Source organism: Ptychodera flava, chromosome 1 (genome assembly GCF_041260155.1).
Source record: "Ptychodera flava strain L36383 chromosome 1, AS_Pfla_20210202, whole genome shotgun sequence".
Taxonomy (NCBI): domain Eukaryota; kingdom Metazoa; phylum Hemichordata; class Enteropneusta; family Ptychoderidae; genus Ptychodera; species Ptychodera flava.
The window spans coordinates 14,308,671-14,329,131 of NC_091928.1; the positions used below are offsets into that span (position 1 = coordinate 14,308,671).

General features: G+C 38.0%; 1 protein-coding gene across 3 annotated transcripts; it reads left to right on the top strand.

Annotated features, from left to right (window-relative positions):
- The first annotated feature begins 1,971 nt into the window (after window positions 1-1,971).
- LOC139130691 (uncharacterized) lies at window positions 1,972-19,875 on the top strand. Of its 3 annotated transcripts, XM_070696461.1 has the most exons (12): window positions 1,972-2,084; window positions 2,292-2,366; window positions 2,599-2,706; window positions 5,248-5,578; window positions 8,993-9,220; window positions 9,768-9,873; window positions 11,137-11,232; window positions 13,632-13,773; window positions 14,069-15,151; window positions 16,007-16,252; window positions 16,612-16,672; window positions 18,445-19,873. In XM_070696461.1, the coding sequence occupies exons 3-7, from the start codon at window positions 2,623-2,625 to the stop codon at window positions 11,138-11,140; spliced, it is 753 nt and encodes a 250-aa protein (XP_070552562.1). In that variant the 5' UTR covers window positions 1,972-2,084; window positions 2,292-2,366; window positions 2,599-2,622; the 3' UTR covers window positions 11,141-11,232; window positions 13,632-13,773; window positions 14,069-15,151; window positions 16,007-16,252; window positions 16,612-16,672; window positions 18,445-19,873. The 3 variants fall into 3 exon arrangements, with proteins under 3 accessions (XP_070552562.1, XP_070552546.1, XP_070552554.1); XM_070696445.1 differs by lacking the exons at window positions 2,292-2,366; window positions 11,137-11,232 and having other exon boundaries at window positions 1,973-2,084; window positions 9,768-9,869; window positions 18,445-19,875; XM_070696453.1 differs by lacking the exon at window positions 11,137-11,232 and having other exon boundaries at window positions 2,007-2,360; window positions 2,606-2,706; window positions 9,768-9,869; window positions 18,445-19,875.
- Window positions 19,876-20,461: the final 586 nt, after the last annotated feature.

Here is a 20,461-nt window from a genome sequence, read left to right on the forward strand (position 1 = left end):
GGTTAATCTTATCTATTGTGGCAAGTGACAAATCGCTCGTTAAAATTGTTAAAAAATGTATCAGGACGTTACACATATTATGGACAACCATACTTATTAATCCCCCAAAACGCTAGCGATTGCATCGATATTTACGAAAGTTTAGTATTTTGTGGTGTTAATCAGTCAACAAAAACACTTGTAATGTCTTGAAAGCTATAGCAGAGATTTCGCAAACTTTACAAGTTTGAATATTGCGCAGAACAGTATAAGGGTTTTATCAGACACCTATTACCTGGGCATTAGCGCTATAGCGGCCGTCTTATTTTTACCCCAACGGGCTGTGTGTTACCAGAAATTCATCGCTAATCCCTCCAGGCAGAGGTGTATAGTGATGCGGGATCGATGCTAACAAATACCCTAGGATTAAAATGAATTTTAAAGCTTTGCCGATAACGTATCGGTTTTGTAAGGTATGAACTTCATAGCTTGACTGCTTAAGTTTGAGGATAACACACAGCCCCGAGGGGTAATAAACAGGTGCTATACCCAAAATAACGACCAGGTTATGAGTGTTTTATAACTAAACAAATCGTATAGGCTCATTGTTTTTTTATTATTGTATATATGCACCGCAACAATCCATTTTGAGAAGTTTACTTTCACAAAAATATCCTAAGCATACCGTTCAACGTCCTTGAGTCTTTCAAAACTAATACCCTCTGACCTCACTTTTTGCGAGCCAGTGGGGAATGGACATATCTTATTTCCTCATCACGTGACGTACCCTGGCGAATCGCAACACACCTAGCGAATCGCAACACGTAACGAGCATGTGGAGTATCATAAAGTTAAATATTAATAAGTCTACTTGGTGGTTACAATGTGACGCAGATAGGCCTTTTGAACGATAAAGAGTTGAGCAATAGAAATCACATAGAGAATTTGCGATAACATATCAACTGTTTCAAAAGAATTAATGACTGTCAATAAATCAAGCACCAGCCATAAGCATGAAACTATCAGTAATTGAGTAAACTTTCGTATCAACTAGCGTGTCAACCCACTGCAAGGGGTAAACTCAGAGTTTTCATCTTGATTTATCACGTTCCCATGCACTTTGACACAACTGTCCTGTGATGGCAGGTACGCATATGATCTCCAAGGTGATCTCAAAACTTATTCAATGTAAAAATTTTATGGCCATTATTCAGAGGATTTGACAGGTGTTCATCGAAGCCGAACCTGATTTTTTTTCCTCGGTTGTTTATTTTTGAACGAGTTGGAATGTTACCTCTTATAGTATAAGTAAATTGTACGCGCGACAAATTTGGCCAAATATAAGTAAAGCAATTAAATTAATCAATTCTTGAGAGTAACTCTGAGAAAGGTGCGAGGTGACATAGAAATAAACCGTTCGTTTCGCAAAGAAAATAAGAAAGCTCATATGTTTGCCACTTCAGGTCACCTGAAGTGTGCTCTCAAACAACTTTAGTAACATTACGCAGGCAAGGGAGGGGATCGGTACTCTGTCACAATTGATAAACGGCCGCTGTCCTTGTTGCCGTTGCCAAACAATGGGTAGTGTTCGGAGCCGTTGAGAGGGGTCAAAATTTAGTAGAGTGATTGAGGGGACAAACGCATCAGAATTATGTAATGATTAATGAGATAATGCGTAGGTTTAGTCATAATTAGTGCCATGTAATGTACGCCGTTCGAATTGCTATATAATCTTTTCTTACACTGGGAAGATCCTTAGGCATGACATTTAGGGACATATTTACAATTCCTCATGGCTTGCAAGGTTTCATTATAAAGATTATCAGTTTTGTAACATTTGGGATAAAAGAAGGAGACAGTGTGGTATTCACATTGCTTCATGTAAGGAAGCAAGCTCACAGAGCTACGCTCTCAACTATTTTCTCATTTCATTTGCATATAGCGCGACATTGATCTATTTCATAAAGGGTGGAAACTGGCACCTTCTAACCTGTAAACAAATCTGCTTGGACTTTGGTTTTAATCTGCTGATAAACAGGCAGAAGTCTGAATTTCCTATTTTCGATTAATATCCGCGATTTATCACGTCGAAGGTAAACTTGCTGGTGAGTTTAGATGGAACTTGACCCGCTATATTACATTTTACACATCAATTGCATTCTTCAAAACTCGGTCGACAAATGTCACTCGAAGAAGTGGTCAGAAACTGAAGAGATTGCAGGTGCCAATGCCGCCCAAGTATTGCCGCCATATTTACTACTATTCACTACCATTCTGATCCGGCAATTACTGGGTCAACTTTTCCATTCCAGGCGCTGATAGCAGTTTTTGGTGCGCAGGCCATCAGCTGATTTGCAGTGCTTCAATGGTTCAAGACTAGGGTCAGGGTAATATAAAATTGCACTTGTGTTTTCGCTAAAATTCAAATAGATAATTTTGCTCTTTTTGAACGCCATAAGAAGCCATGTTTTACACAGCGAGTAGGTTTTCATGTATGTCTTCACATCGAGACGAGTACAGGGTGGCTTAACAATTAAAGCCGACTTCGTTTACAAGTTAAAGCTACCCTCTTATGTTCTGACGTTGATTTTGCTAATTGTTTTGTCTTTCGATTTCTAGTTATTAGCGGCACAATATATCTGGATGATGGCAAACATGGCAGTTTCTCTAAGCCTCAAAATTTCCTTGATGGTGTTTGTCCTCATCATGGTAAAGTGTCTTCCAGAGGTGAGTACAGTTACAGTTGCAGCTGGTTGGTTTAAACCATTTATTTTTCAGGTAACATATTAAGCAATGAGTTTGCAGTTGTGATTCACCCGATTTTACCTAATAACGTTGGTTTGATTGAAACTTTTGTCTATTTTTTTTTCTGCGTCTATCTATCATAAGTCACTGGAATCACTATGCGTCTATAAATAATATTGAAACAAGAGTGCGCTTGTATTCAAGTTGCAAAAATAAGTCACCTCACAACACAGAAAGCTTTTGATATCGATCAGTCACTGTCATTTGCCCGTATGCCTGTGTGTAGCTACCTTTCTGTCTGCCTGTCTGTCTGACTGTCTGACTGTCAGTGTGTTTGATCGTGTCTGTCTCTCTTTGTTCGTTTCTGTCTTTGTATCCGTATGTATGTATGTATGTATGTATGTATGTATGTATGTATGTATGTATGTATGTATGTATGTATGTATGTATGTATGTATGTATGTATGTATGTATGTATGTATGTATGTATGTATGTATGTATGTATGTATGTATGTATACATTTGTTGCCTGTAAATTCATTGCATGGGACGTTTTTTATGGCCATACTTTTGAAAGATACACAAATAAATTTAAAATACAATTGTATGAAGACGACTCACTTGCTAGAAAATCTACAGTAAGAGCAGGCACAAGAGGGCATATTTCACTTCATTTCACTCCAATAAGTTATACGTCAATATCTGTCACGTTGCAATCCAAGGAAGCCCGCAAAGTGAGGCCATGTTTTCAGTTTTGATGAAATTTTTAGTACATGTGAACGTTGAATATCAGGTAATTTCTCTTCTCTGCTTCAGCAAAACTTGACAGCCCTGTTTTGTAAGTTTGCAATCTACAAACAAATTTTGCTCCATGGAGATAGTATCAAACCTGAAAAAGTGTGAAATTCACCGTATGTCATGTTCTCCCTCTGACTTGTCATACACTTAAATTACGCCCGTCCTTCGCAAGAGCTTAGACCAAAATAAAATGAGTAACTCTCAGTGAGTACAGACAATAAAACGAGATGTGACTTTTCAAGCTTTTGACCAGTGTTTGACACCCACATTTGTGATACATCTAGTTTTAAGCAAACTGAAGCTAATTCGGCAATGGTTCTAAACAAGACTCAAAGTTGTCAGAAATTCTTGTTGACCTTTTACCTGCTTTTGCTTCCCTGAGCATCTACTAATCATACGCATTTAGTTGCCATGTAAATAGTCTATCACTTCCGTTTCAAACAATTTTTGCGTGGTATCTTAGTATTTAGAAATTGCGATAAATCGCCTAAAATACGCCTCATCATGCCCTACGATTTTACGTACACCTACGTTTGCACTGGAGATCAGAAGTCAGTGCTTGCTAGGCTGTTAATAAGGGGAAGTTTTATGCAGTGATTACATGAATATATCAAAGTTTTGTACGGGGCAATTGAATTAGGCCAATAACATTACGAGTACTTCTTGTTTACAAATCGCCATTTTTAGCGACGACGAACTTTGCCACTTTTAATAGCTCTATAAATTATCTGTAACGTGTGATGTTAACGGCTTGCAATCGCGCGTATGTTGACAAATTTACGGTGTTGTCATAAACTTGTATACCAGTTCTTGTTGAATTGTAGCCACTGCCTGACCCTTCAAAGATCGAGATGCCAACGTACAGTTTTTGTTTGCTGACTGGTTAATGTTTATTAGATGCCACAGAAGTAAACATCAAAATCACAGAATCAAGCTATAGTATCATGCATGTCTCAACGCTTGAACTTTGTACGCTGTTTGTGTTGCAACACACAATTCATGTAAACTTGAATGCAAGATATATCCCTAATCAACATTTAACACTTTTGAGTAGTGAGAAACTTAGGAGATTCTTGACAGTTAAGCGAGAAATCGTGTGAGTTTGTTAAGGGTTTGAGTGCATGTTGTCATCAATGATATTTTGAAAATTATCAAACACCTTCATTTGACTGCACTTCACACAATGTATTGCTCTATTACAAGTCGTCTTTAGAGTGTCAAATTCAATACGTCAAAATAAATAACATATGAAAATTTCTCATTTCGTTCATCGAGTGTCAACATACTGTCGTCATAACAGAAATCTCTGGACCACAACATTTGTTGTTATGTTTAGAGCAATGTTTGACTGTGCTTCAACGTCTATATGAATACTATGGCCCAGGCGACCAATATGTTTGTACACAGGAAGTGGTCACTGGAATCGAATCACATCGAGTGCTGAGGAGCGATACACGTCTCCGAACATCTGACTCGTTCTACCTATGAACTGCGAAAATTTGTTAGACCCTCTCGATAAGCTAGATTTGAGTAATTTGTTGTTTGTTCATGTTATTGGTGTAATTGATAAATTGGTGAACACGTTTTGTTTAACATTTCTTTATTAGTAAGTAATTTCACAAAAGGGTTATTACATAAATTGTATAATTTCAGAATTCAAGCTGATACAATCTGTCTGTTTTATTAACCTACTCTTCTTACTTTTTGGCAATCGCCACTTTTAAGGTAATTGCTGTGAACATCAATCCCAACTGTACGCTTACCCGTTGCCCACCAGGATATAAGTTCGCGGGATGTGAGAGAGAATCTGGCTCTAACAACGAGGAGTGTCAGGTCTGTGAAGATGGGACATACTCCCAGTATCACTCCTATTCTTCCCGATGTCAGCCATGCTCTGTGTGTAGTACGGATGAAATAAGAGTCCATCCTTGTTCAAGAACCCGCAACACCCTTTGCAGAAGGAAAACCTCTAAATTTTTTGTACGAATCGCTGAGCAGTTTCCATTAACTCAAGAGGATGAGCAACAAGGCGAAGATTCATTCGATGACGGTTCAGGTAACACACTTAACTTTGATATCTGTAAGCCCTTTTGTCTTATAATATGAGATCTGAGAAGATGGCCATGCTACAAAGAGATGCAACCACAGCTTATACACAATATAAATTCTATATTCACACAAGTCACCAGGTGTGGAGGAAACTCAGCTTTGTTAGCAGTGAGTTGTGTACGATGTTGATAATGCAAACTTTATACACGGTTATCCGACGGCTTTCATAGTTTCGTATCTTTTACATTAGAATAATATAGACATATAGATATAATATAAATATTCGAATGTCATAGATTTCGACAGTTGTATCGGTCAGTATATTGCTATATTCGTGTGAGAACTCATATGAAGGAGCTATGGCCAGTAGTTGGTAAAAATGCACGTTTCACATTGTTGAAGCTATCGTGCCATGGGGAGTTGTATGCCATTGTACATTATAGAACCCAACGTGTAAGGCAAACCTGCATGACTAAACACTGTAAAAGTCTGCACGTTAGACATTTTAGACACGTTAGGTGTGTACACGTTAGGTTTGCACGATACACGATAGGTCAGCATGATTGGCATGGTGGATTTTGACCGATGTTGAAAACCTAAAATGACATACACGTTAGACATTTTAGACACGTTAGGTCCGTACACGTAAGGTTTGCACGATACACGATAGGTTTGCATGATTGGCATGATAGAAATTGGAGTCATGTGGAGAACCTAAAATGACATACACGTTAGACATTTTAGACACGTTAGGTCCGTACACGTTAGGTTTGCACGATACACGATAGGTTTGCACGATTGGCATGATAGATTTTGACTCATGTGGAGAACCTAAAATGACATGCACGTTAGACATTTAGACACATTAGGTGTGTACACGTAAGGTTTGCACGATACAAGATAGGTTTGCACGATTGGCATGATAGAGTTAGACCTTACTGTGTTTGTAGGCCATCACGTGAATCTTGAGAAATATCGTATAACGTGCCGACCTAAGATTCACGGAGCTAACGTGTCTAAAATGTCTAACGTGTATGTCATTTTAGGTTGTCCACGAGTCAAAATCTATCATGGCAATCATGCAAAGCTATCGTGTATCGTGCAAACCTAACGAGTACGGATCTAACGTGTCTAAAATGTCTAACAAGTATGTCATTTTAGGGTCTCCAGATAAGTTGAATGGTACAGTCATGATATACACGTTAGACATTTTAGACACGTTAGGTCCGTACACGTTAGGTTTGCACGATACACGATAGGTTTGCACGATTGGCATGATAGATTTTGACCCATGTCGAGAACCTAAAATGACATACACGTTAGACATTTTAGACACGTTAGGTGCGTACACGTTAGGTTTGCACGATACACGATAGGTTTGCACGATTGGCATGATAGATTTTGACCCATGTCGAGAACCTAAAATGACATGCACGTTAGACATTTTAGACACATTAGGTGCGTACACGTTAGGTCGGCACGTTACACGATAGGTTTGCAAGATTGGCATCATAGAGTCAGACCTTACCGTGTTTGTAGGCCATCACGTGAATCTTGAGACATATCGTATAACGTGCCGACCTAAGATTTACGGAGCTAACGTGTCTAAAATGTCTAACGTGTATGTCATTTTAGGTTGTCCAAGAGTCAAAATCTATCATGCCAATCGTGCAAATTTATCGTGTAACGTGCTGACCCAACGTGTACGGACCTAACGTGTCTAAAATGTCTAACGTGTATGTCCAGATAAGTCGAATGGTACCATATGTAATCGTGCAGTCATGATATACACGTTAGACACTTTAGACACGATAGGTGCATCCATGTTTGGCGTGCACGATACACGATAGGTTTGCACGATTGGCATGATAGAATAGGACTTATTTGTACGCCCTAAAATGCAATACATGTTAGACATAGGTTCTTTAACGTTAGGTCTGCACGATACACGATAGGTTTGCACGTTTGGCATTTTAGGCACGTTAGTTCCAACCTGGCATACACCAGTCCGGGTCAGCTCCAAAATTGGAGACGCTATACCATAATATTTTCCCCCTCTCATTAGCCAATCAGCGGCCAGCGCGCCATCAGTAAAAATTGTATTTCCTGGCAACCTCCACATGCGTCCTTCGTTACGTACGCCATACTGTGTCGAACTCCCGCGCCGTATTCTGTCATAATGTCGAACAGTTGTGTGGCCACTCTGTCAGAACACAATTTCAAAATCGCGTACCAGTTTTATTCTGGCTAAGACAACCAAACCCATATATCGCTGTGATTCCTAGACTCTGGCTTGAAGTCCTGCGAAATATAAATCGTGTACCTACACAGATCGTTCAGAATACCCCATTTGTATCGGAGATGGCAGCGATACAAATTCTACCGTATGGGGAACAGTTGTGTGGCCACTCTGTCAACACATTTTCAAAATCGCGTACCATTTTTAGTCTGCGTTTGACAACTACAAAACAGGTATCATTTTAAAGCTCTGACATTGCTCTTCTTTCTTGCAAAATGTTATACGCGTACCTACACAAATAACCTTTATAACAGTATTTCTAATAGTGATGACGAACATCCACAAAATGATTCTCGGTACTTGAGGGAAATCGATAAACTGGGGGTAGAAATGAATCGTCAATATTTCGAATATTTGTTCACTAATCGGACTCCTTGTTGGACATGACCTTCTGCAGAACACGTGGATTATGTTGACTGTCGAAATTCGTCGAAATTCACAAGACAGGGGCTTAATAAGCGGCCCAAAACTGCCGATCACACTGGGTGGGTAATTTGTGACCCAGCGTGACCTGTACTTTATTAATGATGTAATCTGGTCGATGATTGGCTGAATGCCGGAATACATTATCATAATGAGTCTCCAATTTTGGAGCTGACCCGGACTGTACACGTTAGACATTTTAGAAACAATAGGTGCGGGTATGTTGGGTCTGCACGATACACGATAGGTTTGCAAGTTTGGCTTTTTGGTCACGTTAGTTCGGCTGTTAGTTCCGACCTAACATGTCAAACATGCACTACTAAATGTAAAATGTCTAAAATGAAAAAACAATCCCGACTGCTGGCCATGGATGATATGAAGGGTTTCAAGTGTGTTGACAATTCTGCATCACATTGTTGTGTACGTCACTATGTGAATGGCAGTAGCAAGTGGCAATGCTGACCTTTAATCTCTGATTCTCTCTCAAAGTGTCCGACAGCCTATAATTCCCGGTAGCTACAAAGTAGTATTTTGCTAAAATTTTAGCAGCACCTTAAATTCTGTATGCATGTGCTTCGGATGGCCTGATCAAATTAAAATACAAATTACTATACCATCATAATTACATCGCAACCCAAAGTTCGTATAAACGCCATAAAACGCAAACCACGGTCATGTTTTTCAATTTGGTCCGTGCAGGTTCTGAAGTGTATTTCGACGATGATGAAGATAACGTTGGTATCAGTAATAGACGTGCAAATACTTCATTCCATGGGTCCAATAATGGAGATGGCTATATTGTAGACAGTTACAATTCTACTGCTGCGAGTGAAGATACTGATAATGGTGGTGGCGGTGGGGCTCATTATGGTAACGAGAAGGGGAGATTGAAGGAAGGGAAACAGGAAGATTATAGGGAAGAAAACGGTAATGTGAACATAAATAATACCCATCAATACAAGTACTGACTAAGTTTACTGAAGAATTGACATTTACGAAGAAGTATTGGCTAGAGTCTTCCTAAATTATGAGGCAGTTACCATGACAACGTAAGAACAAAGGTGTCCATCGAAAACTAATGCAATTCACGATGATTTAATAGTAATCCTAAGGAAGAAGACGATAGCTATGTATCATTTTGATAAATGATGTATTATCGATAGTTCCGGTTTTGCTTGTATTTTTTTTGCCTTGTTTTTGTTTGTCTTGGTTTTTGTTTGTCTGTCTTCTGTCCCTCTCTCTGCCCCTGCATGCCTGTCCCCATTGAACTGTCTCTATCTCCCTCTAACTCTGTTGTACAGAAGTTTAGAAATTTTGCCTCAAGATTATTTTTGCTGCATGGTTGTTTGTGCAGTGTAACTGTATTCTACTCTTGAGTGTGTTCACCTCGAATACGACAATATCTTCTAAGATTCATGCTGCACATAGATCATCGGAGAACTCAGCAATACAAGTATTTTTTCTGTGAATTTAGATGGTGTACAGTATTCCGACGATGGGCTCAGAGCACATGTCCAAAATCATAGAACTATATTTTATGATTCGGCAGGCGATACTGAGGTTGCGGGCGACCGAGGCAAGTATTAGATTCATTTACATTCAATACAGTATGTTGCACGACTCTCACGTTGGGCGTTGTCCTGTCACATTAAAAAAGGAAGGGTGACGCACTGACCATTAACAATAACTTATTACATAAGGCAAAAGAAACCCCAAAAATACAGAACTGTAGTAGCATTCAAAACCTCATTTTCATATGTATAGTAAAAAACAAAACTGTGTACTAGACTCTACTTTGTCTCGGAACATGGAAATACCAGTAACATGTCATACATTTATTCAATTCCTAATATATTCGATTCTTTACGCATGTTTTGGATCGTGAACGTGAACGTATTTCAAACTCACTATTAACATAATAATTTGCTATAATAGTTTAAACACCATGGACTACTAAAACGTATACCGATGGTGAGTGCCGGCCCAGGTTCGTGTAAGTGTAGAGTCACTCTGACATGGCAGAACACTGATAGGCTTGCATGCGTCGTCTAACTTTCGCTTGATGCTGTGAAAATTTAGCAAATTTTGTATTTAAAAATACCATTAAATTGTATAAAATTAGTTTCAGTTTTCGACCATCGACAATATATATGCCTGAATATCTTTTATTTTACAAGATACATTCACGGGCTAGAAAATGACCTAAATATTGAGTATTAATGGTTAGTCATGGGACCCAAAGTAACATGAATTATTTAACAAATTTTACGTGCGCAGGGCGTTCTATTATATTTAGCTTCAATAGGACAAATGATAAACATTAAGGCTTGAACTTTCTGTTAATTCACATCATTTCATACATTTCCCTTTATCTTGTTATTGATGACGATATAATTAGGACTCGAATGATGCGTTCACAATATGCAACCTACCTACATGAGTATCCCTCTTCTGTCTAAAGTCTACTAGCAACGGTACAATTGTTAAAGGCCATGTATGGTAGTAAGACAGCCTCCCCCTCCACACACACAAATCTAGACTTGGCAAGATGTGACTATCAGAGCAAAGAGTCACAACTGACCAAATCTATCAATAGTCATAAGTTTAGGGCTATCTTTCTGCTGTCTCACTAATTACCCCGTCAGATTGGTTACTCCCTATGCCTTTTAGCAGACAAAATTTTCTAAATGAACTTGAATTCATATCTATAAAGGACTTTCTTTCTACCAAGCAAATGGTATTGCATCGTGAGCCAGTGTAACAAGCCCCAAGGTAAACAACACGCTATCATAAAATTGTGACGATCAAGTTAAATGCTGCTGAAACTTTATTATGCATTTCAGCTGATATACAGTATTCCAACGATGGATTCACAACACGTGTACAAAATCGGAGAACTAATGATTCGGCTGGCGATGTACAAGTTGCAGACGACTCAAGTAAGTATTAAATTTAATCACGTTCAATATATAACATTGCTGTCACGCTAGACGTCATATAAAAAAGCAGAGGCGACGCTGACCGTTGACTGGCGAAAGGAAAACCAAAAGCCATTCTCACATGTTCTATAGTAAAAACAAAAAAAAACCATCGTGAAACGCTGTATTCGATATTATATCATACCAGTATATTGATGGTGCATGCGCAAATAAAGCGATCTAATTGGTCGAGACGCAAAAAGAACCGTGGTATATCGGCAATATACCATGGCTAGCATACGCGCGATCTCTCAGCTTGAGCAACCTTCCTTTTGTGACATTTCACGCCAGAATTTCAATATACTGTTATGATATAATAGCAATAAATCACACCCAGCGACGGTATACCACTTCGATTTTAACCAGGTCACTTCATATATGCACTTGCTATCGCTCGTGCATAAATGTCATGTACTGGTCAAAATCTAGTGGAAAACCATCACTGGGTGTGGTTTATTGCTTAAGTCTACTTTGTATTGGAAGACGCGCATACCAGTGAAATGTGATACATTTATTCATATCCGATTCTTTACGAATGATGAATTTGGCATTGTCTTGACCTATTTCAAACACGGGTTGTTTACTATTTAGCATAATTATAGGCTCCATAGTTAAAACACAATGGACTACGTACACGTTCGGTGGTAAAAGCCCCCACCCCCACCCCCACGATCAAATTCGTATAAATGCAGGGTCTCCGTGCGCAGTAGTCTGGTTCCCTGCCCCCTTTTTACCGCTGGCTGCGCTTTGCTAACGAAAAGGGTCAGGTATGCGCTAGCCATTTTGCCCAGATTTGGGGCAAAGTGGTGAACCCTCGTGGCGCGTGATGTCAGTCTGGAATGTTCGAAATGACTGCGCCCTTCACAGTAACTCAGCAACAAAGCAGGGAGGGCAGTCATCATGAACATTACAGAGTTTTCAAACAGTCAATCTGTTTCAATATGCAAACGTCGTATAAACACTGCAGTAGACGCAGGTGCGCTCTTGGTCAATCAATATGTTCCATAGTGTTGTCCAATCATAGCTGTGGATAGAATGGCGCATATCTGACCCTTTTCGTAGAAAGGGGCAGAGAACCAGACTATGTGCGCAGGCTGGCCGGAGACCATTGAAATTTGTGCATGCGTAGTCTACTGTTCGTTTGATTCAGAGAAAGTTTAGTAAGTCTTGTATTTAAAATTACAACTTGAATTGATGTAGATTAGTTTTGGTGCATAGAATACCATTTCTGTAGAGAATTAAATGAATCTCATTTTTTTCTTGTCTAATTTTGCAAACAATTGCACGAATATCTTGTGCTATACGAAATACATTCAAGAGTTTGGAAATGACCTAAATACAACAGTGTTAATGTTTAGCCGTGGGAGCCAAATTAACAAATATTTTTTTACAAATTGTAGGCGAGCAGGGCGTAGTATTATATTGAGCTACGTTAGGACAAAGTTCAAACGCTGAGGCCATAACTGTTGTTAATTCATTCCGTTTAATACATCCATTCGTCTTGTTATTGATGACAAATACGAATAATGCGTGCACAATGCAGCCAAAATCAGTATCCCTCTGCTAACTATCTAAAGTATGTTAGCAATAGTGCAACTATTATACGCCAATAAGGCCAAAGTAATTAAATTCTTTGTTTTGCGTCCCCACCCGCTTAGGTTTTTAGGGTTTCATGAAAACACACACAGTGTATTAGAATAGGAAATTTTAGGACATGACCGCTTAGCTTTTCTGAACGAAAACTTTTGTTATCCTTTTTTTTTGCTGCAATCTAATTACATTGTGTTAATTTCTTGTGTGTGTTTTTCAGCCTCTTAAACGCGTACCTTTTCCCATTTAGAGTGGACGCAAAACAAAGAATTTAATTACTTTGGCCTAAATAGCTTGCACATAGTATCCCGCCAACATCACTGCATACATTGCTGTGTTTAAATTGTTGCAGCACAGGCGCTATTAACCTATTTCTTCTGTATGTGTATCTAAACATGCATTCCCCATAAATATATATATATATATATATATATAATATATATATATATATATATATATATATATATATATTACTGTAAAACTAGGAACTGGTAGATACCACTCTACAGTTCTACCAGCAGTTTCATGAGCTAAGCAATCATATATATATATAATTATATATATATATAATATATATATATATATATATAGATATATATATATATATATATATATATATATATATTATTTATTTATTTATTTATTTATTTATTTATTTGCTAGATCGATCAGGAAAAGAAATTAGAGATTATTTTCATAAGGTGGCATTGTATCGTGTCGTTGTAATTGCCCATGTAATCTTTCGAGAACATTTTTCTCTCCTAATGCAGGAAATGAAGTAAACTTAGACGCTTTTGACGATGCTAAAATGTCGAGGAAAGTTTCTGCGAACGTACTATTGACGATACCAATACTGATAATATCTATAATAATCCTAATTATCGTTGTTTTAGTTTACAGAAGGGTTAAAAAGTGAGTCAATGAAAATAACTAATTACGTAACATATCTGAATTGCTATTGATTTCTGTCAAGATCCTAAGAACGTAAAAGAAACAGAGGTGGATTATAAAAGAAAAACGAAATATTCTAAGGATGATCGCTCCTCTTTCAAAGACATTTACTTCCGTTTGTTTATATTAAGCTAGTCAATGTTATTTCGCATTCAGGAATTGAGGTACTCTATCCGAAAATCACAGTGATAGTGCAATTTCTTGAATTATGATATTTCATTTTTTGATATTTGAAATGAATCTCTTTTAACTGTAGGAGAACATCAATACCCATTAAACGGGTCAGCGAGGACACCTGTGTACCCGGACGTGAATCGTGCACCTGCACCATTGAAAGGAGAAGCGTTGGTGATGGTCGTGGTTACAGTAAAGAGCCTGGCCGACGTGCTGAATGCAATTGTACAGCCAAATCAATCAAAAACCAACCAAAAGAAAATAACACTGTACTAATTGGACAGAATGATCGTAGGATTCACGCGATTCAGAAAAATTCTCAGATCATAATACCTGAGCAATATGTGCATGACCAAAACACGGAACATATTGGCACTGCTAGATCAACTTCAGCAAGGGTTATTACTAGTCATGTTACACCAGATGACAACTTTTATATCAAAATGATCGCTGTCGTTGGCCCCGAGGGGGGAACAATATCTAGCTCTGAGACAGGTGTGTCGTTGTTTATACCCGAAATGGCAGTACCCGCTTACAAGAAGCAAAACGTCGAAATCCAAGTATCTAGTAAACTCTCCCCTTTTAACCTTAAATTTGATGACGAAGACAGTGGGCTCCCTTTGAGTCCAGTTGTCCACTGCCTTTCTCCGGGACGTAACGAATTCTGCAAGCGAGTGCAGTTAAAAATTCCCCACAGAGCTATCCTTGAAGAAAATTCGCGATTTCGTGTAAGGTACAGCCATTCCCCGCTTGGTACAAAAATGAAATGGAAGACGTTAGAAATGCCAAGTGAGAAACAACAGAACAATGTTGTTGATGATTCTCCTTCACTGTCGACGAGAAATACTTTTACATTTCCACCCTGCATTTCACAACTTTCCTTTGTGAATCGTGTGGTAAAAATGTAAATCTAAACCTGCAGTCAGTAATTTATGGCCGATACGAGTTACGGGATGGAGTCAAGCAGGAAGTTTACTTCAATGTCTATATTTTTGATGCCATCCTTGATAGCGAAAAGGCCATTGAAAGGAACGAGAGGGCGCATGCTCAGCGTTCCGAACATTATTCTTTGAAGCCCAATGAATCCATGAATCAATGGTGTATCGCTTTGCTTCAACCTCCCGACTGGAAATGAAAACTTGACCCGAGGTTTGACGGAAAACAGGTACATGTAGGCTGATACAATCTTTCTAAGATAATGCTAGATAACAAGATAAGAAAATCTTTACTACCGACAAGTATGTTTCAACTTGCAAGCTTGTTTTAATTTCTATGTTTGTATGTATGTATGTATGTATGTATGTGTGTATGTATGTATGTGTGTATGTATGTATGTATGTATGTATGTATATATATATGTAGTTCATTTATATATATATATATATATATATATATATATATATATATATATATATATATATATATAATAACACAAATTATTACTTCAAGTAAAAAGTAATAATATTTGTTACTAACTTACTTGAGTTTCGTGCATCCTGCAATCTTCAGACAGGGAGGAAATGATTCTTAGGCTGACACTCTCATTTATATGTTTGGAACGTACCATTCTATTTGTAGGTGGATGTTGGTTTTATAATGTCGCCAGGAAAACAAATATTATTTATCGAACTTTAACAGCATCTAAGGGTTTGCTACAGCTCTTCAAATAATTACCAAAACGCTCAAATTAATGATGTTAAGCTTATTCCACTATTAATATATTTATTCCTCAAAGCCTTTTGAAAGTTTTGCGTTTGCAACATCGTAGAGTAAGCGGAAAGCGGCAGCAATTTTATTTATTTACTTTATTTACAATCAAAGTAGAGATGTAGTTCGTCGGGATACTCCAAAGCTGATGACGTATTTATAGTGCATGTCTAGACGTTTACTGTTTGATATGACGGCTGATATTTTACGGTAAACGTCACTAGAATGAAGCGATGTGGGCATACATGTATGATAATTCCATGAATCAATCAAAAAGTGACCTTGATCTTGTCGTTACAATTATCAATCTTAGGATATAAAGATGGAAACACTGCACTGTCACTTCAAGTCGGATGCACCTGTACCACCCTTTGCCAAGTTCAAGGTCGTTGCTGTTACTGATGAGCCGAACAACAATCTCCATAGCCACATTGATGCAATGTTCACTATAGTACAAATCAGAAAGCCGCCATATGGATCCAATATTATTGAGGACTCTAAGACGAAGCAAAAGCTATCTCTAGATTTCAATTTTGCTGATATACAGCAAGATTCGAAGGTGAATATATTCAAGTTGTAACCTGTTTGATATCGGGACAGAAGTTATATGCAGTGTCGTCATATAAATTTTGAAGGTCGTCTGATTTTACCAAAATAATTTTGCACAAATAGACGTTCATAATGAAAGTTTTGAAATCTGAGTAAAGTGACATAGAAACTGCCAGCTCTTCAAGAATCACTTAGTACATAAACCATAGCCAGCAAACACTCTCACACTCTCTCTCTCTCTCTCTCTCTCTCTCTCTCTCTCTCTCTCTCTCTCTCTCTCTCTCTCTATATATATATATATATATATATATATATATATATATATATATATATATATATATATATATATTGTTTTGTTGTTTATTTCAGTCATCAAAGACTTTACGGCAAACAGCAACAGCTATCGCAGACGCGGTAAATGACCCTCGTGGTGAGTATCTCTTGCCTTTATATTTCACTACATCGAATGTTAGGACCATTTTACATTACGTTTAGAAACTTCGTGTTGCGTTGTACGTGAATTGTCTTAGGTTCACATATTTCTTTTGATTTACTGAATCGCGCCGATAGAGAATATTTGAGAACCAATGTAGATCAGGGGACAAAGGTCAGGAAGGACGATGCTGTTCACTCTGTCTCTTTTGTAACCTGAAAATCTCACTGGATTTTCAGCGAATAACGTGAAAATCTGCCCGTGTCTGATTAGACTCTCCAACAGTCCCTCATTGGCCACACTGTTGACGGTGTAGCTTAGTTCAGTGAGCTTGTGCAGCCAGCGAGGGACTGTTACAGTAACACTTTCATTTGTTGAATTTTTGTCTCGATTTTTCTTCTTGGCTGTAAGGTCTCAAGAACTCTCCTTTTTCAGATAAGATAATGCTGATTAAGTAGAAAATGGCAGTCGCATTTTCAGTAATTAATATCTGTGACACAGGTTAGGTGAAAACATGATATGATGATCAAGTAAGATATCGATTGATGTCGTGCATGGATAATAAACAATGGCAAGTCAAGCTGTACATTTGAAAGGCACCCAAAAGCAAATACTCCACTGGCCTTCATTCGAGTAGTTTGCTGAAATTGGGTATGTCAAGGACGGTTTAAACAAATTGAATAAATCAACACAATTTCCAAAGGAGGACGAAGGATAAAACCCGTAAATTGCTCCCTTGCCGTAAGATATCTGCCTTCAAGTTATGTTTTCTGCACAATCATAGATAGTGGAGCAGAACTGTCAATAGTACTACACTATGGGATTTATGACATAACACAGTCAAAAACTATAATGTGCCACCCACTAAATTCAGATCACAGATAATCACTCCTTTAATAAAGGTTTGCTGTTTCTTAATTTTACACATTTGTCTGGCCATGATACTACAAATATATTATTACCATTTTGTAGACGGTTCCATTAGAATACAGGTCATGGTGGACACTGTATAGGTGTCTGCGTAACATGAACTGTTATCCATTTTGATAACAGTGGAAGATATCCGCTGATCAGTCTTCCTATCTAAAATGAGTTGGACCCTACGAGGCATGAACCAGTTTCTTTCTAAGTAAAATGGTTGAGGCCGGGGAATCAGTTATCAATAAACAAATCCAAGGAAAATACTTGGAGTGAAAGTGTTAAAAAGTACTTTTCTGGCTAGCTGAGCCGGCTATCCTTGTGCTGAACCAGGCCTCACTTTAGACTCTCTCCCCGGGCTCTCTCACAGCCCCCTCGTCCGCTAGGCAGCTCTACCCTCAACCATGTGGTGACGCGCCCTCAACGGTCTTTCTAGCAAGCAAGGCTCGCCGAACCAGCTGGGTTACTGCGTAGGCCGGCTCGCTGAGGGCGGTATTATGGTCTGAGCTGAGATGAAGCCGGCGACGAGCTGTGAGAGAGTCTAACCTACTTGTGTACGTAGCCAGTGAGAGGCTGAGAGAGTTTAGTGTGTAATTACCTCTACTTGGGTCAATGTTTGCTTAATATGAAATACCGACCCCTATAAGTATATATATTTAAAGAAAATGCATATGCAGACATTGTTGTTAGGAAGTTTTTTTTATATTTAGTACCAACGTCTTTTACATTTCGTTAAATTAGTACAGTATTAACAAAACATTTTAGTAGAGGGGGATTTTACAATAATTTGACTTTGTTGAATTTTCGACGGAAATCCGAAGATTCTGTGAAATGTTAATTCTCTTTTTCAGTGGTCGACGACATAACATTGAATAAAGTTGCTGAAGATCTGGACGAGAATGGTTGGAAAAGCACGATCAGGCACTTGTTTGTTGGAGAAGGTGAAGAGGGAGATAACGTACTGAAAAATGTAGATCATGACCAGCGCACCTTCAAGGAAAAGAAGTACGCAAGTCTGAAACAGTGGAAAAGCATAAAAGGTTCATCCGCCACCTACAGTGAACTGCAGGACGCTTTGAAGAAGGCCCGGGCTACGTCGTTAGCATCTTCCCTACAACGCAAAGTAGACGAAACCAGTGTTCAGGAAAAGATAGAAATACAAATAGAAAGTACAATCTAGATCAGGAGAACAGTGCAAGATTCCCTGCACTCCCCGATAACTTTAACGTCCAGTAACAAAAGTGTAAATGTATTACTATCGGCCAATCTCATTACATTTTCAAACAAAAGGATACGGCAATGTCAGACATAATTCTTGTTTTTATTATATCGTCGATGACATGCGAAATAGCTTTTCCGGGGTAAGTGGCCACAAAGCTAGCACACATGTAAAAATCATCCTTGGTGAACTTCCCCTTTAAGAGTTCAGAACTTGTAATTTAACTGTGTTTGTTCAACTTACTTACTGATATTTTGGATTTGTCAGCTCTTTCCCACATAACAAATTATATAAACGTACTTTGTAAAATTGTTTATAAATCGCAGATTTTAATCATTCAGTTGTTTTTTATTTTGCAGATCATGGATAGTGAATTTTTCCTTTTCCTCTGTCACATTTCCGCTATGTTAGAGAACCTATAACCCAACGTTTAAGCTTTAGGGTGCTAAAGGTTATGGGATGACCACTTTTTAATTCGAACATCGAGAGAGCTTGATGTTGTACCGTCTCCCTGGTGAATGTGGTCTGAACGATTCCTGGGTACCTATTCTCCGAATCATCTGATCTTAAACAGGAAGCTGTTCGTCAATAGGAATTATAAGAAGTATATTTACTTGAGCCAGCAAAATGCATGAGTCAGAAGCCAAGCTTTAATTAATACCTGGTACAAGCGTTGTATCAATTTCAGAAATAGTTTGATGGTTTAGGTTGTTACATGATTTTTTCTTTGACATTATACAATAGAGTTGTACATTTGATATGTTTGCATTATTATTAGAATTGATAGAGGAAAGAGTAACTCAACTAATAAAAACACTATATTGAGTGTTGTACCTGAATATGATTTTTCTCTCTAGTGGTGGTTTTATATCGAAATAGCAGTTTTTTGTACAAAATTTCTTGAATTTTCATTTTATTTCTGTCATGTCTTTGAAGACACCTGTGTCACTGAATAGAATCGATATCCACATAGATTACGCTTTTACTTTTGTTTTTGATGTTCTTGTTATAAGTCAGGATTGAGTTTATTAATTTTATATCAAATATAATGCCCTTTAAGCAGAAAAAAGTGCGTGATGGGTGTATGTATTTGAAGTATGTTGAAAGTATATCAACGGAGACATTTCTATGAATTATTGTATCGTGTAGAGCGCCCCACAGTGACAGCTGCTAGATTTACAGACAGGCGTTTGCAACAGCTCTGTATAGATTTTGTGACTCCGCCATTGGCTCTTTGGTGATACGGAAAGTCACTGCAGATTGTATCGTAATTCCAAACGTAAGTGAGCCAGAATAAATATCTACTAACGAAGTCTAGTTTTAAATCTTTTATAATATTCATTGAACGTAGAAAGTAAGAATGTTGTAAAATTTGCTGCATTTTTTACCTATTTACAACAATGCAAAAGTCAATTTTGCAGTTAATGGTCATGACATCAGTCTCTTAAAAATATTTTAGACAGCCCAGCTTTCCAATTCTATTGTCTGCCACTTGATTTTACGTCTGTAGGTAACCAAAGGCTGTCAGCAAAACTTCTCGGCAGTCTCTCCATATAATCAACACAATGAAATATTCCGTCATATTAGCTCATCGCGACAAACCAGATGAACAAGATAAAGCGTATGGACAACATTACCCGTCTATGTGT